Source organism: Cinclus cinclus, chromosome 16, assembly GCF_963662255.1.
Source record: "Cinclus cinclus chromosome 16, bCinCin1.1, whole genome shotgun sequence".
NCBI lineage: Eukaryota > Metazoa > Chordata > Aves > Passeriformes > Cinclidae > Cinclus > Cinclus cinclus.
The window spans coordinates 12,327,891-12,352,124 of record NC_085061.1 but is presented as its reverse complement, the minus strand read 5'-3'; the positions used below and the strand labels follow the sequence as shown (position 1 = coordinate 12,352,124).

Below are 24,234 nucleotides of genomic sequence, written 5' to 3'. Positions count from 1 at the left end.
CCTTGCCAGCAGGGATTCAGGAGGACTACTCCCAGAGCTGGAGGAAGGACTGTTCCCATCAGCTTATCACTGCAACAGCCTCTTGATGAGGGATTATTCAGAGGTTGCTTTTTATGCTTACAGGAATTGGGCTGAACAAGCAGTTAAGGAAAGAAGTTACAAGCAATAAATTTCACTGGGGCAGAGTCCAATAAACATTATTTGAATGGGCCTTGTCCTCTTTTGTCCCTGTACTTTGTACCCTCTGGTTTCAGACAGCTGGCCCTGCCACTCTTCAAGCAGCTTTATGTCAGGAAATGCTCCCTTTCCCTGCATCCTGCCCAGTGACTGTTGCCAGATTTGGGCCTTTCTTCACTGTACAAGACGTTCTATCTTTACACATTAAAAAAATCCCAAAAGCTGTTACTTTGCAATATATGAGGTTATCAAATATGTGCTGTGTCCCAGAGTAAAGCTGAATAATTCAAATAGCAAGTAAGACCAAAAATTAACATCCAAAGTTTAGTCCCAAGATTGCCTTTAAAGAGAAGTGGTGTTAGCTATTATCACATTGCACAAATATGAAGAATTTAATTTTCTGTATTTCTGTGTTTGTTTTGCAGGCAGCATGTTCAGAGAAATTAGTTTAATTATTATTTATTACACCACAGATTTTGGCAGCTTTTTCTGAAGAATTAATAGTAAAGTATTTAATAAAATTACCCACTCAACCCACTGTTTCCAACAAGGTATGAGAAAGTGTCATCTGATAATGACAGCTGTTCATTAATGCTGTAGGGGTCTATCAGATCAACAGTGAAGAAAATTTCTGAAACTAAAAGTGAGATTCTGAGACAGCTTAGGAGAACTACTGAAACCTTCCAGAAGCCAGAAACAGGACCAATAACTCTGGGGCTTGTAGTCAGTTTTCTCATGTCTAATTCCCAACTACAAACTCCATTGCTGAAAGGACTTTGCCTATCCAATCTTTGAACTTGCTTGAAAGTTTGGAGGAGTTTTTTTGAATGGAATAATACATAATATATAGACTTTTCTGGCAACCACCACTACAATTCCTGCAGACCTTTACAGTCACCACCAGGACTGGGAGAGCCATGGGGAGCCCAAAGTGGGAGACAGGAACGCTGCTCCAACAGGAAACACTTCCCATGGCTTCCAAGGACCACCACAGCCTGCAGAACTCAGGGAAAGCAGAGCCCTCCCTGGACCTGGCAGCTCATGGATGGAGCAGACTCACACATCAGGGAGGAGATGGAAAAGGCTCAGTGCAGGCAATGAATGCCCAACATGGATGTGCTGAGCTTGGAAGCCTGGTGTTAAAAAGCTTCTGGCAGAATCTTCTACAGCTGAATTTTCAAAGAGCAGAATGGAGATTTTTTTTTTTGGGCAGTGAGAATGCTGAGCAAATTTTACCTCAAATTTAAGTTCTCGCTCCAAAAGAAACAGAGAGGTGTTCTCATCTCATTATCAGGAAATATTAAAGCTTTTTTATTCAAGGAAGAATGTTTAAAAATCGATTTTTAGGAAGAATATTAGAAATATTTTGGTCTCAAAAGACAGTTTCAAGTTTGTTAAAACTCTAAATGACTAGAATATCCCCAAACACTGAGACTCTGCAATCCTAACAGGTACCACCACACGGTTGCTTCATTTTAACATTTCCTTTTCAGTAGATCTTGTTATTAGACAGATCACAACTCTGTACAACAACAAAACAATATTTTAAATCTTCCAAGCTGAGTGCTTAAATAGGATGAGGATAATTTTTTTCTACTCTAGGTAGTCATTAAATAATAAATACTTGATTGAAATTTTAAGAAATGCTTTGCTGTTCTTTGAAATCCAGTTGGAAGCAGAGTAGCTTCCCTCTGAAACCTTATATTTTGGTTAACCTGCTCTCTGCCACATTGTATTTCAGTGTCCAAAACTCCTTTCATAAGGGAATGGAATCTAAAGCTAAAGCATTACACCAGTCTGTAACTTTCAAAAAATAGCATAATTTGATGACATTGTGAAACATTAGACATGCCTTTTAACCTATGCTTCATTTTTGTAAGTTACTGCCAATGAAACAAACTACTAAAAACTTCTTTTCCCCCTGTTTTTGAAGTTCATCTTTAAGGAAAAATAGTCTGAATAAGTGGAAAAACCTTTCTTAGGTGGCAGTCCCTGAACAAAATATAGAGACAAAAATTAGAAGGGATAATCCACAGGATGAGCTTATTAAAACTGATAGATGTTCGTGGTTTCAGGGGGGGTTCAAACCCAGTTTTTCCTGGGAAGAATTCAAATTAACAGGACTGCGATTTCCAGAGACTAAGAATGCACAATACAATGTAAGACCTGCTCGAACAAACTCTTATCTATTTTTAACATTTTCCAGCCAATTCTGGGATCAGTGAGGACTTTCAGTGGCAGAACAACCTGCTGCCAAACAGCACTGAGACCCACAGCGTTCCAGAGCTGGTACTGGTACCCTGAGGAACGGCTCAGAATTGATTCCAAACACTGCCAGGTAGGGACTCCAGCAGAGCAAACCACTGTCAGCTCCTCCCTGGTGGGAAGGCAGCAAAAAGGAGGTGGAAGGAAAGGAAGAATCAGGCAGATCCCTGCATATCACACACTGAAAGGCACCCGAGAGCGTGAGGCACAAACTACAATTCCTGGTTAATTATCTGAGCCCAGTGACTTCTGTGGAACTTTAAACTATGGTTGACTGAAATCTAAAAAAAAAAAAAAAAAAAAAAAGGTAAATATATGCAGAAGATTGAGCCTACACACTGCAAAGACTTCATCCTGCTTCTTTATTCTGCAAATCGAAACTGGCAGCTCCAGGCAAAGGACTTGGAAGGCTCAAACACCCCAACTCTTGCCTCCGCTTCCAGGTTCTTTCCAGACAGGTAAGGGAAGGCAGATACTCAGAAGACCTTGGTTTTCATACTTCTGAAACAAAACTCTGATCCCAAAATACATAGTTCAGGGGAAGATTACCAGGTAATTAAAAGTCACCAAAGAAGATAAACCAGCAAGAACACTGGAGTTTACAGCCTGGTAAGAATGGTCATTTTCACAGGGAACTCTGAGCCATCACGAAGAACTGCATTTGGCTTAAAGTTTGTTAAACTTACTTTTCTGAAAGGAAGGAAAGAAAACAGCAATCCAGTGTGAGTTGTTTCATTTTCCACCTGCATGGATGTGCACCACCAGGCTACTCCACCTTCCATCCAGTGCACCTCTATTACACCAAAAGCTGAAAGCTTTTCTCTGACAACCTGGGTTATGTTGTTCACTCCCCTTTTGTTCTAAGCTCATGGATGTTCCCTGTATGTTGCCTTTGCTCCCCTCCATCATTTCATCTCCTTTCTCTTCCTGTCACCATTTTCAACAGCCCTGTTCCCTGCACTCCACCCCATGGTGGCTCCTTTCATCCCACCTCATCCTCTGCAACTCACATCTTACACTTCTGTTTCTGTACTAAAATTTTGGGCAAATCTTGCTTTTTTTTGCCCAGCTCTTTGTGGTCACAGCTGCATGAATTCTGATGGAGTAGAGAAGACTTTCCCAAGAAAGGTGTTGTTCTGTTCCACCAGCTGCAGTGGGGGAGATAAAGGGGTGTATCCCAAGTGCAACTTAAGGCTAGAGGTGCCTCAAGAAGGAACATGACTAATGCAGGACACCACCTTAAACACATTATTTCTGCTCTAAAACAGTTCTCAGAAATATGATAATGACACTCTCCTTTAATGGAAAAGAGGCATTTAATTTAATAATTCTGCTACCCCAGGAAGACAAGTAGATTCTGTTCCCTTTTTTATCACTATGGCAACTCGCTAAGATACTGGAATCTATTACTGAGTGTGGATAGGAAATAGGGTATTTCACTCTACTCTCATAAGCCAAGGAATGTACAAACTTCCAAGCTGAAAAAAAACCCCAACCAACCCAGCACTTAAAACCTTTGTTCAGCTGCCTTGGACTGCAGGAGCTATCACACTGCAGTGGCCTGAGCAGCAGCTGTGGGACGTGCTTCTCCTGCTTTGCTTCTTTGTTCTTTTCAAAGCAGATCAGCAATTCCATTTCCTCTAGTTCCTGGAGTTTCACAGATTTCAAAGCCTGTGACCAAACCTACAAACCTCACCTGAGGGTGCAACTCAGAGGTGACATGACAGAGTGAGAAGTTCACCAATCTAATCCTGAAGACACCTCTCAGAGCAGACTGGATCTCCACACTGTGTTGCTTCTTCTGCTTTTAAAGCTTTCTTCCCTCCACCCCTTCTCTAGCAACACTGACACAACACAGTACTTCTTCCTCTAGCCCAGCATCAAGGAGATGGGTTATGCTCCCTCTTGCACCTCAAGTGTTCAGGCTGTAGATAAAGGAGGAGGGAAGGGTAGAGTTTAAGTTCTTATCAACTGTCCCCTCACCTCCACCACCACAGCTCTCACTCCTGCAGTCCAGGGTTCCCCATCACCACATTTCTCCAGGCTCCCAGGACATGCAACCAACACAATGGGCTGCAAACCCCACTCCCTGTTACAAGCACATCATTTCCTGCTCCCTTTTTTAGTTTCCACTCCAACACACTGTCACAGAAACCCCACAACTGCATGCCACTATGCTCCTTGCAATCCATTTTCCTTTGGGAAATTTGGCTCTCCTCTGTTGCCCCAGCCCACCTCTCACTCCAGGGTTTCCAAATTTAATAAAAGATCTGGCAGGACAGAGTTCAGCCTCAATTTTCTTGTGAGAGAGAAAGCACCTGCATTTGTAGGTAATCTGCCAAGGAATAGCAACCACCTCTGATAATGCTCATGGGTTTGTATCTTATACCACCACTACCTTAATGCCATATTTTTTTTATTTTTTTTTAATTAGCTGGTCCAGACAGATTAGTCAAAAAAGCCCCAAAACTACCCAAACCAAAAATCCAAATCAACAAACTCATCTCCAAGTTAAATGTTGATTTTCATTAAATTTTGAAGCACTGACTCTGTACAAAAATGGAAGAAGGTTATTCTGGCCAAGTATTTAAAACCAAAACAATACCATGAGATTTGGACTGAGCTGACAACAGAAAAAATACTGAAAGGTTGATATGAGAACCAAAGAACTCAAAGCAGCATGGGCTCAGTGGAAAATAAGGCTGGCTGAAGTAATCTGATTATGATCCAATCCTATAAACTAAAAATAGTTATCGTTAATATTCAATTCAGTATCTGCTGGATTTTTTTACTTGAAAACAGCATGGAAAGAAAGGAAGCAAATGAGACAAGCTTGGCCAGACTTTGAAAGCCATGAATCTGCAAAATGCTTGAAGAAGAACAAATATGAGCTCTCAGTATGACAACAGGAGGGATGAAAAGACAACTGGATAAGGAGAAAGTGCCGTTGTTACATGTTTGGAGCAATGAGAATGCTGCTGCAACAACGACCACACAACCAACATGCTGTGGTTACTCAGGAATGCCAGGTAAAAATGACAGAATCCAGAGAGAGCTCACACAGTGCTCAAAGGACTAACGGGCATGGCCAAAGACAGGCTAATTGCAATCTAACAGCCTAATTTATTTAGCTTACTATTTAAGCTTATTAATTTGCTTATCTTATTAAGGTAAGGACTGAAGCGATTCTAAAGTACTGGCTTTGGGAATAAAAAGGTGGTAACACAAATATTTTCTATTTAGCAGAGATGTATCAACAGGTGGGAACTGAAGCTCTGTAGCTTCAAAGCCAAAATTAGAAAATGGAAGTGACTAAATACTACTGGAACTGTTAAAATTATATTAATGATTTATTTAAATAATGTGTGTCTCTATTCATCGATAGGAGATAGTTCACAAAAATCATAAGGCCTCTAATCAGAGGTATCCTATCTTTGTACCACTGTCATTTTCATAAGCTTTAGTTTTTATAAAATGGAACCTTATAATAGAAAGATAATTACAAATTCTCTTCTGCTTGTCCAGAGACAACATAGAAAGATGAGAAGAAAAAACTGACTCTGGATAGTTGAGACCTTGACTGGAGTCCATTAACCAAACCCAGGGACCAAAGTCCAGGAAGGCAGAGGTGCAGAAGCCAAAAAATGAATCAAACTATTGGAGCCTCCTCTGCACCCCAGGACTGTGTTACCGAGCATGGCTAAGTGCAGCTCCAGGTGATGGCTCTTATAAAGACACGAGATCACAGACAGGATGGACTGCAGCACAGAATTCCATCCACTCACTCAATCCTGCAGCAATTAAGTTGCCTCTTCAGACTGACAGTGACTGCAGGATCGCAAACCAGTTATATTGTTAGTTAGGCATCCCAGGGAAACTGCACATTCCTCCCCCTCCCTCGGATCAATTCTTCTCTAGTCACTTTGGAAATCACTGGTCAATTTGAGCCATTTTTCTTAATGGCCTCACAGATAATTAAGTTCCCCAGATTGCTGAGCAGAGAGATGGACAGGTAGATTATGACACAGTCCTGGTTCTAGCCAGGACAGATTTATTCTTTTGCAGTAGCTGGGAGGGGGCACATCCAGGGCACAGAGGTTATTCTCTACCACTATCACTGCTGAGGGCAGGGGAAAGGTAGTCTCTTGCAGGGAGAAGGGGTGTTCTGAGCATTTTGCATGTGAACCATTTGCCTCTCTGTTTTCTTATCTCTTCGACTTCGTTTCTTGCTCTTATCTGAACCCATGATCTTTGCCTTTTGTGCCTCTCTCCTCTCCAGCCCACCGCAGGGGGAGTGGGTCAGGGAGAGTCTCAGTGTGAGCACTAAATTGGGGAATACCACTCTTAAACCACAACGGTCTTATCTGGCACCAGCGTGGCCCCAAGAGTTGAGATAACAACAGATCTGCCCAAGCAGCTTGGAAACAAATTTATCGCAACATTTGCTGTATTAGGCAGGGAGCCGCCGGTCACAGTGTTGCTTGGTCTGTTCGTGTGGGTGTGGTACTTAACCTGTTTCCTGAAGTGCCCATCACAGTGCTCTTTTTCAGAGCAGGGAGAAACAGCAGGATGGCTTTGCCACTGTACTGTGGGATTACCAGTTTATGACACGATAACATCGAGAGCAATGAGGGTCATTTGGGATGGGTGTTCAGTGCTGCTCTCCTGCCCTTACAAAGGCAGTACCTTTGGGAATCCCTTAATAATCGTACACAGTCTGAGGGGGGGGGGGGGGGGGGGGGAGAACAGGAGAGAATGATTTTCCCCAGCTTTCCACCCCCATTTCCTCCCTCAGGCCTGTTACAAGAGTTTTTGAGGATTTTTAATTTCCCTCTGATGTTAAGTATGCAATCCATGTGGCAGAAATTTGCATGGAGTGTGCCGCAGCCATAGGCCAACTCACTGGCAATGATGCCAATGAAATCAGAACAGGGCTTCAGAACTCCTTAACTCTGGCAACATGAACATCATCTTTTTCACTCCCTACCCATCTGTGAAAGGACTGACCAAGACTGTGGACAGATCAGACAGAGCAAACTAGAAAGTAAAAGTGCCAGGTGGACACCAGGACAGACCAGAATCTCTGCTGCTGGGAACAAGCTGCTGGTGACTTGAGAGGGGACACACCACAAAGTAACCTCTGGTTTTACCTGCATAGTCACAGAGTGGACATGAAGAAGTGGGATGAAAATCTCACCTCTGCCCTGGCAGCATGACCATGAGAGTTGAGAGGAAGAGCAATCACCACAGGAAATTCTTCGAGGATAAATGTCCCTCCATTTTCCTGGGGGCACAACCTCAGACAGAATGAAGGGCTGATGTTACTTCACATCCTCTTGAGATCTCTGGTTCATGTTTGCAAGAAGAGAGAAATTAGTACCATGATCAGCACTAGAGGGGCCCTATGTGTGCATCCACAGCCTAGCACATCAGATGAACAAGAATATAAGGCTTTAGTTGACACCAGTGCACAATGTCCCTGGTGCCACTTACATCTCTAGGGGCAGAATCCATCTCTCTTTCTGGGGTGGCAGGGGGATTCCAACAGCTGATAGTACTGAAAGCTGAAGTGAACCTGGCTGGGAATAAATGGCAAAACACTCCACTGTGACTGGCCCAGAGGCTCCAGGCATCCTTGGCATGGATCACCTCAAGAGAGGGTATTTCAAGGTCCCAAAATGGAATTGCTGGGGTTTTAGAAGAGCTGCTATGGTGACAGAGAATTTGACAGCTGAACTCCTAGTCTGGTCTCTCAGAGGACCCTTCTGCTCTGAGCCTGATGAGGGATGAAGAACAAGTACTGATCACTACCACAACATGGCACCAGCCAGCCCTGCAGGACCCACCCCTGGGATGGGCCATGGATTGGAGAGCTGGGAGTGCTCAGCAACTGCTCACCCTTGGACAGCCCTGTAGGACCAGTGTGTCAGTCCAATGGAAAGTACAGACTGCCAGTGGACTATGGTGGCCTGAATAAGTCACACCATTACTGAGAGCTACTGTGCCCCAAGCATAGGAACACAGCTCCACTACTTGTCATGGACTGATCCCAACGCCACTGGAAAAGGGTGAGGCTCCAGAACAGCACATTTACAGCACATTGCTGACATCACTGTAAGGGAGAACACGGCAGAGGAAGTGAATGATAAAGGGGAGAAGATAATCCAAATCCTCCTGAAGGCTGGTTTTGCCATAAAGCAAAGTAAGGTTAAAGGGCCTCACTGTAGGATTCTGGAGGACACACATTCCAGAGTACAGTCAGATTGTCAGCTCACTCTATCTTGACACGGAAGAAAAATGATTTCAAGTGAAACAACACTTGGAAGTGAAAAACAACAAGCTTTGAACAGATCAAACAAGGTTGTTCACGCAGTAGCCCCCGGGCGAGTCAGGACAGGACAGGATGTAAAGAACATCTCTACAGTCTGGGAGAATGGTCCTTCCTGGCCTGTCTGGTAAAAAGTACCTGTGAAGACTTGAGGATGACCACTGGGGTTCTGGAGTCAGGGATATAAAGGATCCAAATCCTGCGACACCCAAACTGAAAAAGAGATCCTGGCAGCCTATGAAGAAGTCCAAGCTGCTTCCAAAGTGACTGGCACTGAAGCATGGCTTCTCCTGGAACTCTGACCACCAGTTCTGGGCTGGATGTTCAAAGGGAAAAGTGCTCTTCGCATATCATGTCATATGAGCTCCTGATGCAGTATGCAGTCAGCCAAGAGCACACCAGCCCACCTGCCCTGGAAAACATCTAAGACTGAAAGAACCCACAGGCATGGACTACATGAACTCAACAGCCATCCTGGAAAGACAATCACTGACTACAGAAATGATACCTGTGCTTGTGAGAGATGTATATATTAATATAAAAATACAAATATAAATGTATGTACCTAGTTGGAAGGTGTACAAATTGGACATGAGTACATGGTATAGAACAAGGGGTAATGTCCTGGCTCCAGCTAGGACAAGGTTGATTTTCTAGAGTAGCCAGGACAGGGCACGGCCAGGATACTGAGGTTATTCTGTACCATCTCATGCCGTTGCCAAAAAAGGCAGTCTCTTGTGGAGAGAAGGGGTTCCTCTCTGTCTAGTAAGCCAGCAGGAAGGGAGTGGGGAGTAATGCTGTTCTGAGCATTTTGCATGTGAATCACTTGCCTCTCTCATACACTTTCGTTATTAACATCATTGCTGTTGCTGTTTCTTATCTCATTGCTGCTTCCAGTAAATTGTTCTTATCTCAACCTGCGGTCTTTGCCTTTTCTACCTCCAATTCTCCTCTCCATCCCACTGCAGGGAAAGGGAGACAGAACAAGTGGCAACGTGGTTTGGAGAATCTCAGTGGGAGCATTAAATTCGGGAATATCACCCCTAAACCACGGCAGACTCGCAGATTGACAAGTCCACGAAGGAAGGCACAGAGACCTCTGCCATCACCCACTGCATTTAGCAGCAGACACACTAGCATTGAGGAGCCACCACCATTGCCAGTGTCATCCTGTCAGCGCCTCAGAGATTAGCTGAGGACACAGGAGGGAGCTGAAAGCTCCACAGGAAGCAGTTCAGAAGACCCCGTGGTGGGGGTGCTGTAAAGAACTGCAGCTTTGGCAGTGGCACTGTGAGGACACACAGCCAACCTACTGGGTGTGCTACTTGGATCTGTTCTGACAACAGAAAAACAGGGCAGTCAGAAACACCTTTTTTCTCACCAAACTCTTCCTGCACCTCTGAACCTCACAAAATTACTGCAGGAGGAAGTCACAAAGTCACCTTTTTAGTGAGCCACCACTATCCCTGCGTTATTCTGGACTTAGTCTATGGTTTAAAACCTATAAACCAATTTAAGTCCCAGATTAATTATTTAAATTATTTCAGAGAACAGAACATGCCTGTCATAGTTAAAGACAAGAGAGAACAGAGGCATCCTAGTAGATCTGATCTGTTTTGATTAGAGGCCAGATCTTCACAAACTAACAGCAGTGTTGAAGAGTTGCATACGTGAGAGCTTGGCTGTTCAACAGTGTAAACTGCTCTAGTAAAACACATCTGCCACTCACTACTGCTTTCTTCTAAATCCCTGGATTTGCAAAGAAGGAGTTCTCCCTACTTCCTCCTGCTGTATCATTGCCACAACAGTGTGTGATACAAAATGCTGAACGCTGAGGAGACAGTAACTATTTCCACCCTTCAAAAGCTGCTGTAAACTCTGATGTCTTTTTCTGAATGCTTGAGCTGGAACTTCAGGGTTCCACTTCATCAATAGCCTTAGGCTGAGGGCAGCTGGGCACAAACACCCCAACCCTTGCACAGCCACAGCTACTCAGCAGCTCTCAGGCTTCACCCAAAATCCCCAGTTGCATCAACTGAGATGTTAGGGACACTTTTCTTCTGTCTCTCTCATTTTTATTTTAGAAAATAGAGCAAGCTGGCATAAAATGGGAGTTCTGCACTTCCCACTATGACCTACACATCCCAACAGTACCTTTTGGGTTCAGCACGAGATAAATGACTGGGTATAGACCCAGTACCCTTCTTCTGCCTCCAGACATTTGCTGTCCAAATCACTACAGGGCAGGGATGACTCAGAATTTCCAGACATGGCATCCCAAGCACCCTTTACTTCCTTCTTTTATGGCCTCACCAAAATCAGCCTCTTCATACTCCATTATTAGATTAAGCCTTTAAATCCCTTGCCATCAAATTCCCACACCTACCTCAAATCTGGGCTTTCAACACACGTTGGTTACAATGCTCAGCATTTTGCTCCCTTTTTGTCTCTTCCCATCCACTGAAATGTTTTTACAAGCAGCACATCACCTTGCTTGGCTTAAATAGTTTTAACTTTCTTCCTTTGGATCTTTATTCTCTCTCTCAAGACAAGGAAATCAAACAATTGGGTGTCTCAGATGCTCAGAAGTTATGAACTGAAGTCTACAAAGCACTGTGAAGGAAGGAGTCAATCTGCTAGGTAATGGAAGACCTAAGAAATTCAGACTGACAGGCAATTCAGCTGCTTTTGATGCTGTTAGTGACAGTGAAAGAGGACAGGACTGCTTTCATAACTGATTCCCAGAGGTAACACACAGAGACAGGGACCTGTGCCTCGCCATCTGCACACTCCACCAGCAGCTCCCAGGTGAGCAGAACACACAGGAGCTCCAGAGCTGCTATGATCTGGCATCAGCCCTCTGGAGTTAATCCCTCCTCAGCCCCTGTGTGCTGCTGCCACGACCCCCAGCAGTGCTTTGCTCACAGACTCGGTACCAAAGAGCAGCTTTCCAGCAGGCACATGCTGAGGACTTTGTTCTTTGGACTCTTATCTCCCTTTGGAATGAGGCTCAAACCTGCAGCACGAGGCAAAGTCCACCTTGGTGGTTACAGCTCCCAGAGAAGTGCAGAAGACAGGTTCATTAGGAATTCATGTTCATTTGTGAAGGGGAGAGACAGGCTTTCTTTACTACACTGGCATCATCTTGCATCTGTTTACTGACAAAAAAACCCCTAAGTCTCTACAAATTGCTATTTCATCCTATAGTAATGTGTTCCAAAAGAAAGTCACCATGGTGCTTGGAATGTATATGCCAGAGGGACAGATGGAGAGGCAAGGAAAAGATTAATCATATTATGGCAGAAAGCCAGTGGTGTTACCAAAAAAAAAAAAAAAAAAAAAAGAAAAAAAGAAAAAGAAAAAAGTCAATTCAATCTCTGTGCAAGAATGGTGGCAATGATGTTATCTGAGCTGAGGTGAGAGGCTGACCTAAACCAACCTGCAGATTTGGCAGCTTGACAAAACATTCAGTTAAAAATACTCATTTTTAAGTCAGTAACAAGAAAGCCTTAAAATGTAACATTTCAAGAATTAGTTTTGAGAATTCAATCATGATCTGGCTACCACTGTTAAGAGGAAGCCAAGCTCCAAGCCTCCCATCACTTTAAGCTAATTGCTAATAACCAAGGCCTACCACAACAGATTCATGAAGCAATTACTGTCTTGTTCCTCAGCAGTAAATTAACTCAAATTAAAATATTCAAATGTCCAGGAATAACTGTAATTTACTTCATCCTTTATTACTAAAATTTGATGAAACTAGAAATATGACTTTTAAAATGCCATTAAAAAGAAGCCAGGTGTTTTATTACCACTTGTAATAAGTTGTGAAATTCTCTTCCAAGCATTTCACAGAGGCCAAAGAAGAACTGCAGTATTCCAAGGCCTTTAAAAAAACTAACCCATGTTTCCCCTCAATTACTGAACTACAAAAGACAACATTTTATGGGAAAACCTTCTTTACATACGACTGGATATATAGAGAACAGATTCTTAATACATTTAATGAGAAATCAACTTTTCCCAGGAAAAGAGAATCAAATGATCATATGCTTACACTGTATACATGCCTGAAGAAAGAAGAGGTCTCCAAAATTCTGCACAAGCCCGACTACAAACACAACGCAATCTACTACAATTTCTGCACTCAGCATCACTGTTGTACTTATGAATCAAAATAAATGAGTGTCACCTCTGCAAACAACAACTTCAAAGCTTTAATGGATAATTAGCCACAATTGATCAATGCATTCCAATTGCTTCAAGAGCTTTTATAAATGTCAAACAGAGCAAGTGGCTTTCCTCAGATAAATAAGAATTATTCTTGGTATACAAGAACAGAAACTTAACCAGAGCAGTGAAATTAACTGTAAATGTTTCAAAGGTTTGGTGCATCAAGAAAATCTAGTTTGGATGCGAAGAATAATTGAATAATACTGAAAAAGAGAATTTTGAAAGGCTGAAATTCAGTGAAGGTATGCCTCAACAGATACTCAATTGTATATTCACAGGTCAAAATCTTTATGAGTAAATTCCAGGAGAAGCTTCAGCATGTACTAAAACACACTCATGGTCACACCAAAACACAGTTTTCTAACACAGGCTCCCAACTGAGTATCCCTGTCCTCCCCCAGTTCCTGCACTTCATCATCATTAAGCTGAATTGCAAAATGTTTAGGAACAGTAGTGATAGGCAAGGGGCAACATCTTGAAAGTGAAAGCCAGGAAATTTAATCAGATAAGAGAAAGAAACTCTTCCCTGTGAGGGTGGTGATGCCCTGGCACAGGGTGCCCAGTGAGGTGGTGGCTGCCCCTGGAGCCCTGGAAGTGTCCAAGGTCAGCCTGGAACTGAGGCTTGGACAACCTGAGATGGTGGAAGGTGTCCCTGCTCATGGCAGGGGGTTGGATGAGATGAGCTCTAAGTCCCTCCAACCCAAATCAGTCTGTGATTCTATAAATGCAGATTTCTATATCAAATTCAACCCAAAGTCTGCACTCCTTCCTTTATTTCCTGTACTGTGGATCTCAACCTCTCAGCCTGTACCAAACAGCCCCCAAAAGAATTGCCAGCTGTGTCTGCCAGCACCTCAGCAGTTTGGAAGTGCTGATAGTTGGCTGGAGACAGCCTAGGAAAAGCAGAGCACTTCATGCTCCAAAAGTTTAGTATTATAAGGAATAAGCTGTTTTGGTAAGGGAAAACAGTAGCACTACTTAAAAGGTTTCTTCCTCATTTATCTCCCAGCAGCTGGCCAAGGATACATTATCAGGCAGCCCTTGCAATGTGATATTCCACAGATATGGGGGAAAAGGCAACAGTAGCTCTGAGAAGGAACAGCAACAGGAGAAGTATCTCCAAAATATAATGAAGAGAGATATTCTGTGTCCTTTCTTTAAAGTGTATACTCCCCTTGACAGACACAAATCCTAAAGGAAAAATGGAAACAGTGAAGGAAGAAGCTTGACTCTAAAAGTAACTATTCTTTTCCAGTCCAGACCAGGGAGAAAAATCAGACAAGAAACCAACTCACAGTACAGGTTACATTAAAGGCATTAAAAGAAACAAAAATCAATATTTTACTCCAAACAACTACTTAGCACAAATATAACAGTCTGACATTAACTACGGAGAAATATAGCTATAAATAATTTACACTGTTAAAATAATTTTTAAATAAGAGCCAAATATATTTGTTTTGAAACACCACAGCGAATTCAAGCACTACTGTGACATTTCTAGTCCTTCTGTAAAACATGCTCTCCTTGAAGATTTAACAATACCCATGAAGCTATTGAGACAATTCTGACCAGGCTTTTAAACACGGCAAGATCTGATGGTTGTCTTTAAACAGGATTAAAACTGAACAGTTTAACAAACCAGGCCTGTACACACATTCCTCCCTGACAGCAGCAGCACAGAGGATGATCCAGAAATGCTTTTTTAACCCAAGATGCCTCATATCAGACTAAGGGAGCCACCACTGTTTGTTCCAAGAGAGAAATCTCATCTTCAACTGGTGGTGTTCCAACACTTGTCCATTACCAGGGTACAAAGATCCTCCCGTCCTAAAGGCAGTTAATTAATTAAGTCACTTTGCCAAAAGCTTCAAAGGGCATTTGTTTTGTTTCCAAAATTCCCCTGACAAGCACAGCAGCCACACAGTCAGCACAGCATTGTCTGAAGCCACTCGGAGAACACAAATCCTTTCCACCAAAAATAGCAGAAAAGTGCTAAAAAAAATCTATTTACCACTCTCTTCAAAAATTCTATGTCATTTCTTTTGGCCAGGATGGTCCTATATTTAACATGCTGTATTTTCATTGTGATTCATTCTAAAACAAAGGCACTGTTGAACCCTATTTAGGGCACAGGACACTGTTATTTCCCAAACCTAATCGGATTTGTACATAGATATAGCAGAACAAGTCCATCACTTTGGGATTTGACCATCTTCAGAACATGTAAGCACAGATGTTTCCAGATGCTACTTACAGGTAGTTTTTGTAGCATCATGAATTCAAAAATCATCTCAAATCTCAATTCTGCAAAGTATTCCTGGCCTTAGAATTAAAGCCATTGCTTGGATTACATACAAACGGTTAAACACAAGCAAGCTTAGTGTGCCACCTCACAGCCACAGTAATTTTTGGAGTAAATAAAAATACTCTTTACTGTAATAGTAAGAAGGAGGAGGATGAGGAGGAGAAACCAGCACGTACTATTTACAGCCTATGGACACAGTTACAGCAAATGGACTTCAGCTTCTGAACAAAAACCATGTTTTTATTTCCTCCAAACACTCACAAGAAAAAAAGGAAAATGCCATTATATTATGCCATTCCTTATACCCAGCCCTGCAGAGTAAACTAGCAACTGTACCAGAATGAATTCAGAATTATTTTTTGACATATGGAGGGGAAATGTGCACTGAAACACCTTTTCTAGTTTAAATGTTAATCAAGGTGAAGAATTAATCTGCCCACCACAAAGTAGATTTGGGCATGCTTTGTGTAGCCCCTTGTATTGGAATTTTAACCCCCCATGGAAATGAGTGGATTTCAAAATTCCAAAGTACAACTTTCCAAATAATCTTATTTTTTGCCTGATGGTTGAAGTGTCTTGTTTTCCTTCAGCAAAGTGTTTCTCACTTCTGGAAGCTGCAAAAGGAAATCACCTCCTTTCACTGCTTCTAATCCTGATCCATTTTTCAGGAAGGCTGACACAGTTTATCAAACCCTATGCAATCTTCCAAGTTTCTTGCACTGCCTTTTTTCTAAAGAAACAGACCACCAGCATTTAGTTTCCAGTCCATAACACTGCCTGCTTTGATTTCTGTATGTCCTTCCAATTACAGGATTCCCAATATAATCACAGCTCACTGTCAAGCACAAATATTAAGTTTATCTTTTAAGTAAGGGCAAGCTTTGAGAGCTGCTAAAAGGTCTTTTCATCAGAAAGGCTCCTGTGAAATCATATCTACATGCATGATTAGAGTCTATTAAGAAAATTACTGTGACAAAGACATTTCCTTCTGACTGAAGGAACCAGGCATTTCGTAACTTCTACACACCAACGTTTCAGTTGGCAGATTTTCCTCCCTCCCAACATCTGAGTCATTTTTTACCTATGTATTAAAAACCCCAAACTACAAACAGCAGCAGGAGGATATGTGAAAGCAGTCTGAAAACTAGAAAGACGTCATCTCAGTTACATCTATCAGTAAGGACCTGGGAGTTTCTGTCATTTTGACTAACCTGAAACAACACTGTAAATCTTGCTTTTAATCAATGGTTTCCAAAGGAACTGATGGATCCGTTAGCCTCACTCTCAAAACCTTCTTTCAAATAAACTTATTAGAAATAAACCCCACTCTAATAACAAAACCTGAAGAATTACAAGACTTTAACTAATATAACTGATGACAAAAAGCTTAATGTTTGTGGTGTGTTATCACAGCAGAAGATAATGGCACAATTCCGCTCTGCAGAGATCCCATAACACTTAATTTTTGTCAGCTGGCTGATAAGCCAGTGCAAGTGCACTTTTGGGTGTGAAGCAGGAGGAGAGGAAACTGAGCTCTGGTTCGTCCCCACCAAGGCTGAGTGCTCTCTTTCTTTCAGCCCTGGAGCCAAACTGAACCTTGATACCTGCATAAGCTCCAGCCAAGTTACTATCACTGCAAAGATCTTCAATGACATTGCACAACTGCAAACAAGACTTAACTCATTTACTAGAAACAGGAAACAACTCAATTTCAGGTGCCAGGAGTAACAGTTGTGGGAAGTGAGCTTTTTAAGTCACTAAATCTCTTTGACGTATCAGCAAACTCATCTGTGGAGCAGTGCTTTCCACGGTCATGTTTCAAAACAAAACTGCCTCGGAGACTTTCATTTTACTACGAGTCAGTGAGTTTTGTTGTTCTGTGTTTCTCTGTATTTATAGCTTTCTCCTGTTGTATTATTGCAAAAACACATATGTCTCTCCTCAGTAAAAATGTTGTTTTGGTGCTTCTTATTCATCAGAGAACAGAGCAGCTATGGTCGAGTCTGTAGCATTATTAGGAGTCCCCTGGAAGTGGGAAGCAGCACTGTTTGGAATATGATTTGGACTGGCTACTGCTGTTTGCCAGAGGCATGGTCTGCTAGGAGACAGGCAGCTTGGCAGCCGAGCACGGACAACTCTGTGGATGAGAAGCAAATTAACTGCAAGTCATGTTAAAACAATTCAGGCAGAATTCAGACAGATTGAGAGCCACCACAGAAACAAACAGCACCAGCAGTTTGCTAAAACACACTGAGCTGCAAAGGAATGAGAACATCTTCAGCTGACTTAATTCACAATCAGCAAGCGTATCTAAATCTGGTACTCAGCAAGAGCAACTGGGGGATCTGTTTAAATAAATAGTTGGCTTCATTTTTTCTCATCACAAATTTTCCTTACCACAGTTTCCTCACAACACCGAGACATGTAATGTAACCACATACACTGTGTCAGTCTTGCTCTTTAACACAGTTCATTATCGTATTTAATTTACTCAAGATTAATTTCCAACATCAAAACACCACTCAGTGAACACCACAGGGAGCAAAACTGTGAATGTGCTTGTCCAAGGCACATGTATTAGACAGCCACCCTGCCTGGAAACAACAACAGAATTCACTTCTTTTATAGCTCAACATTAAAAAGCTCTGAGACAATGGATTATTCTCTTCGTAGAAATTTAAAATTATTTTACTGCTTTCTGAAGTTCACTTCTGGTAAGAGTTCCTCCTCCTCTTTAATCAAAATCTAATCTTATTGAAGCATACACTGCCATGTGGCTATCCTGACTGAAATAAAGAGGAAAACAGACCCTGGTCCAAACAAATTAGGCCAATACCATTTAGAGGAAAAAATTGTTCTCTACTTATAGGCAAAAATCCAGCAGACCAGATCTAGTTTTGCACAGTTAGTGACTGTTTTGAGTCTGTTCAAGTTTTCATGCCAATGCCACTCCTGGTACCAACTTCAAGTGGGGCTTAAATACATACACAGGGATAAGGAAAACCCATGGCTTGCACATAACACTTGGAACTCTGTATCTAAATTCTATGCTACCTCCTGAAATATTACACTGGAAGATCTGCCAGCCAGATCATCCTTTCCATCAATTTCTCCCTGCATACAGGTTCCATTTCATAACAATATAAGTATTTTCCTTCAAGGTTTTCAAAATAGGTAGACTGAAGTTACTCAAAATCATCAATCTTCAAACAGGCATCCTAAAAAAACCCCAAACAACCATTAATATCGTAAACCTCGTAACTAGGTATGAAGAAACCAACCATTTTCTTCTCATCTCTTTATAGATTCAGTCTGACTGAACTATTTAACCTTTTTCCGAGGCATACAGAGCCCAATAATGTTTGATTAAACTGTGCCTGCCTTCTGAAGGAAAGCTGAACTTGGGGTAAGTTTAATGGTTCTATAAAGAAAAACACTTCAAAATGAGCCTCCAGCAAGTTTTATCTTCACTGCAGCTTAACAGCAATACCTTCTGCAGATCATCAGCCATGCACAGCTCCAGATTTTTTCCTTAATTTCTGCTTCTGGGTACCAGAATATCCTTGTTGCAGTGATAGGACTGAAGTTACTGAAGAAAAGGTGATTCCTTTTACAGAATTGTATGAAGAAGCATTATAGCTTGGAAACACAGGGAAAAGAAAACACTGAGTCCTCTCATCTGAATGAATGGGACTTTGCCACTTCTTAAGGGAACGAGCAGAAGCATGAACTAGAATCACTGTTAGGAAAAACTCCTAACACTGGACAAAAAGGAAGCCTGAGAACCATACAAAATACATGGGAACTTCCCAACATTTTCCTCTAACTTTCTCTAGGCTTTGACAGCTGGACTAGGACATGGAGAAGGCATCTCAGCAAGAGACTCTCTAACAACTCATCAAAAGAAACACAACTTCAAGTCCTTGCCAGCCACACAGAACAGGAAGGTTTCACCTGCTTCACCTGGAAAAGATGAGCTCCCACAGCAACAGGGGAGTGTTAGACACGAGCATGTCTCCAATTAATGCTCATTCCTATGGAAGCTATGACCATCTGCTGAGCTTTGCCACTGCTTATCAGATCCAACAACCAACAATCTTAAAACAAAACAAAACAAAAACAGCTCTAATAAGATGTTCTAGACGGTTTGAACATGTCTTCTGGACTTAATGGATTCAAGAAAAAACAAGGTACAAGGCAAAAGGACAACTCATTATTGATAGAAATGACTGTGACAAGATGATCTGTTCCTCTACTCCCATCAAGTAATAATTGTTCAAAGACAAATCTTTTCCTCTTTAAAGCTGATTTCCTAAGGAACTTCAACCTAGTCCAATAACAATTCTTGTTGTAGTGTCATCCAAGAAAACAGGACCACAAAGCCACATTTGCAAGCAAAATTGATACAGGAAAGGAGACTGGCAGTGAAGGGAGCAGAGATATACACAGTATCATGGAAAAAAAAGTTCCTCAAAGGTTTCCAGGTATCTCAGCAAGTCAAAAATCACAGATCTTTGGGAGTATCATGTGAAATATATGAAATCTTGGCTCACATCTCTACAGATTGAGGAAGCATTTTACTTTGATCTCTCCCTGCTAATGGAACAATAATTGACTTGATATCAGCACCTTCTTGCTCTCTGACACTGGGAATTACTATTTTCCACTCCTGTTTAAATAGGGTAGGGGTAAGGTTTTCCCCACCTTTGGCTCATGCAAGCAAGCACAGGAACATAAGCTTCAGTCACCCTGCTCAGTTCTGCCTTAAAATAGCAAGTCCAGATCAAAATTAACAATCATGGCTGATGATGAACCAGATGAAATTAATCCTTGCAATTTCTGAGATCAGGTGAAAGAACTAGATTCTGGATATTTTTCCCCCTTCTTCTCTTAATAGAAAGAATGCTTATATAAGCACACCGTAAGAAACAAAACCAGAAAAAGGAATGGATTGATTAGTCATATACTAAAAAAAAGATTAGAACCAACCACCACAGAAGCAACAAAACTGGCCCCAAACCTTAAAGGGTCACAAGTTCCCCACACTGCATATAAAACACACTGAATTGACAAAAATGGGCTAATGGGCTGTACTTGAACAAGGCGAGTCAGAGATGCACATCATTTATTTTTAATGTAATTAGAAGATCTTGCTTTAAGAAGTTCTTTTAGGTATTTTTTCTGCATTTGTATTCCACAGCTCTTTCTTTCACTTAGGATATTGCTACAGTCATCACCTAGAGAATTTCCTTCCAGCCTTCATAGAGTTCTTCAAGAAGGATGGCAGCTACATTTTAAGCCTTTGAGTCAAGTTGGGCATGTTTGCTATTAGGTAAATCAGCTGCTTCACCACTTTTATTACAGCTCTTTAAATCTTTTAAGCTGTACACATTAAGTGGTAAACACCAGGGAATCAGGAGGTGAAAAAACAAACTAACTCACATTTTCCTACAGCAGAAATTTCAGTTTCAGAAGAACAAACTCACTGAAGTGTTTCTTTACTTTTTTTAAAAGCTTTCCTGAAGCATCAATAAGAAAAAGCTAACACACAATCATGGCTGATAATCCTATTAGGACAATAAACTGGGGGATGGGGAGAGGCTGGAAAAGGATACCAATCCTCAAATGCCAGCTAAGGAAAATGGCAAAAACAGAGAACACTGCTGCTTAGCACAAGAAAACTCAGGGAGCAAGTATTTGCTCCAAAATGGAATTACAAAATCTTTGTGTAAAACACTGAGCTCACCTAGTTTCTTGACTAAGAGAAAAATAGGATGTATTAATAAGAAATATAAGATGTATATAAAGTATAACTCTTTTAAAGAAACACAATGCTTTTATAAGCTTCATCGTATCCAACAAGAGATGAAGCCCTGGAAAACACCACTTTCCCTGTTTTATTTGGCCAAGTTTTTTAATTTATTCTCTTTTAAGTGCACCTTCAACAAAGCACCATTTTATCACTTATGCTCTGTCACAAAACAGCCCTTTCAGTAATTTTTCCCAATGTATTCCTTGCTCAAACCAACTCTACTTTGCTTCTTGCACATCTGTAAACTGAGGCACATCTGTAAACATTTGTAATTTCCCAAGCTGGTGAATCCATTTGCAGCTGGCAACAGGCTAAGCCTGAAGTCCTTGAAATCTGGAATTTGTCTAAGATCTGGTCTGTTCTTTACCTGAGGTGGGTTTGTTTAAAATAAATCAAGACCTCACAGAACCTCCCCCACCAGGCTCACACAGATTCTGTCAGCAAGTCCTTTGCTTCAGGGTAATTCTACTTCAGCTGGTTCACATAGAAAAATTAGTATTTTCACATAAAACTGAGTAGTGACTAGAAAAAATCTACTCCCAAGAACTTGGGTATCTGTAAGTTCACATAAATAAACTAGACAAATAGAATTCCTCCCTCTTCTCACAAATTTAAAAGGAAAACAAAAGAAAGATAACTTGACTCTCTTTTAGTGCAGACCAATCAGCTCCCATACAATAAAATTATCTGTCCCCAGCCTCCAAAACAGTTATGTCAACTTTCAGATGCTCTGACCTTCACTCATAACACAAGTATCTCTTCCTTAAGCAGAAGCATCTCTTCACTGCAGAGAGAACACTTTCTATGGCTTTTATTTAAAAAGAATAAAATTAACTATACAGTACTCCATAGTGATATGAGCACCTCTTCAGAGTACAGGACACACTTTCATGTCAGACAATGCAATTTCTTCCACAATTACTAACACATCAATAAATTAACATTTACATGTTAATAAACTGCAGTGACAACAGCTACTGATGTATGAATAGATAAAATATCAGAGATAAAAACTGACCTTTTTCTACATATCAGAACATGGTGGCTTTGCCATCAAAATTTCATGAAGAAACTGTACCAGAACAACTCAGACAAGAGATAAGGCACAGGCCAGGATGAGCAGCAGTCAAAACACTGCTCTAAGCTCACACCTGGAAAACAAAGAACTAAAGAGCAGTAACTGTATCATGCAGGGAGCCAGAGCAGTGTCCCCTGACAGAGACAGATACTTCCAGGTATATATTCCCTGCCCTGATCCACAATGGCTGCTAAATTAGGCTCTTGCCCTTCCCTTTCACAGTTTGCATTAGCTTGGCAACCTATGCAAAATTTGATGTTTTCAGATCAGTTCCTCCATATATAAAAAACATTTGCTGCACGGCTGCTGACAGCGGTCCTTGACAAGAGGAGCAATTGCTACACCTCTCCTTTCAATCTCCAAGTGCTCACATTGCTTCAGAAGATGGTGTTGTCTGGCAGGTAAATTGAGTTCCTGCACACCAGAAATCATCTGCTTCCTTTCTGAAGGATTATGCTACTCTTTTCTAATTCACCCTGCTAAGATACACTCCAACTTTTAGCTTCGAGGATGTCTTTTTCAACAAGTGCTTTCATTTTTGATTACATGAGAAGTTCTGCTTCAATTATCTCCATTTCACAATATCACTGGTGACTGAAATGGGTAACTACAGACTTGAGAAAGCACATCCTTTAGGTCTGTCCCAGAAAAGGATCTACTCTGTTTCCTAAACACCTGTATGGAGAAAAACAAGCGCAATAAATAGAATACAGAAAATGGCATGTACATACTTTAGTAATTGATCCTGTCTGTGCTGTGTTCAGCCCGGTGTGCCCAGCCATCTGTGGAGATACTTGGGTTAAAGTCTCTGCCAGCACACTGCCTGCATTTCCCTGCATGGCAGGGGCAGAATATTGCATTCCTGCTCCCCTTCCTCTTCCTGCTGCCCCAAGAGATCCATTCATTACCTGCCCTTGTCCTTGCTGAGGCTGATTCATTAAACTGTGAGCAGAATTACTGTTGAGAAGGCTCTGGTGTGTCTGACTGAAATTAGTATTCATACATATCCCAGGTCCAGTCTGTGATGTTGCAGGGCTGCTCGTCACCATTCCCACTTGTTTTTGTGCTTGAGAGTTCAGAGTTTGGGATGCAGGTGTGGTAGGTCCAGAGGTGCTGGCTGCTTGCTTGGCCAGGCCTGGAGCAGAGGAGTCCCCTGGGTTCAGTGGGCTCTTACCCATGGCACCCAGATTCCCGATGTTGGCGCTGTTCGGCTGCCCTTGGACCTGAGCACCAACTCCCTGCTGCACGGGGCTGCTCGAGTTCACATTGCCAATTCCTGGATTTAAGGAAGAGCTGCCGCTTCCCCTCAGAAGTTCAGAAAGTTGTTTGTGTTTGGAAGCTGCATCTGGAACCAGGTTCCCACTGCTGTTTAAAAGGCCCAACTCGCCATTGGGGATCAGCTCATCAGGAAGATCATTTTCCAAGTCAAACAAAGATCCGAAATCTACAAATTAAAACAGAAACGTGGGTGAAAAAAACATGACAAACAACTAGCAGAAATATTTACCTTCGCTACTTTGTACCAGTGTTAAGGAGGACAGGCATTCAGGATGTCTTTACCCAAGACTAAGCAGTGAGCGAGGGTCCCTGCGACACAAACTCCTGGGCCTTTCAGAGCACAGTCATCACACACTGTGCACACACAGCCAGCCAAGCAGGGTACAGCCCGCATGTAAAACAGGTTTTCTGGCAAGAATTTTGATGAAACAAAGCTTAAGAAAACTAAGGTGGCATAAATACAATGATCCAATCTAACGCTTACATTTCCCTTGTTTTGGATAAAAGATGAAGGCAGAAATAACAACAGAAGTTTTTCCCTATTGATTTACTCTCCCAATAGAGCAATTACATCACCTTTTCCAACCTCCTCTGTAATCCCAAACCACCACATTTCACCCAGCAATTCTACCTCAACCCTGTCATTTACGTGTGCGCATGGCCAAAGAACATCTTCCAGCACTGGTTCAAAACTTCACCAAAGAACAGCAATGATTTCTTCAGCAGTTTGATCCCAGTCTCACATATAAAGACAT

At 41.8% G+C, this 24,234-nt stretch overlaps 1 protein-coding gene across 8 annotated transcripts in view; it reads right to left on the bottom strand.

The window, feature by feature from the left end:
- CREBBP (CREB binding protein) overlaps positions 1-24,234 on the bottom strand; it is a 96,055-nt gene that overhangs the window by 58,443 nt on the left and 13,378 nt on the right. For 7 of the 8 annotated variants that reach the window (XM_062503785.1, XM_062503786.1, XM_062503791.1 and 4 more), the window contains exon 2: positions 22,933-23,645. In XM_062503785.1, the coding sequence (XP_062359769.1) occupies positions 22,933-23,645 (713 nt within the window). The remainder of the gene's footprint in view (positions 1-22,932; positions 23,646-24,234) is intronic. The other variant, XM_062503790.1, reaches the window with a different exon arrangement.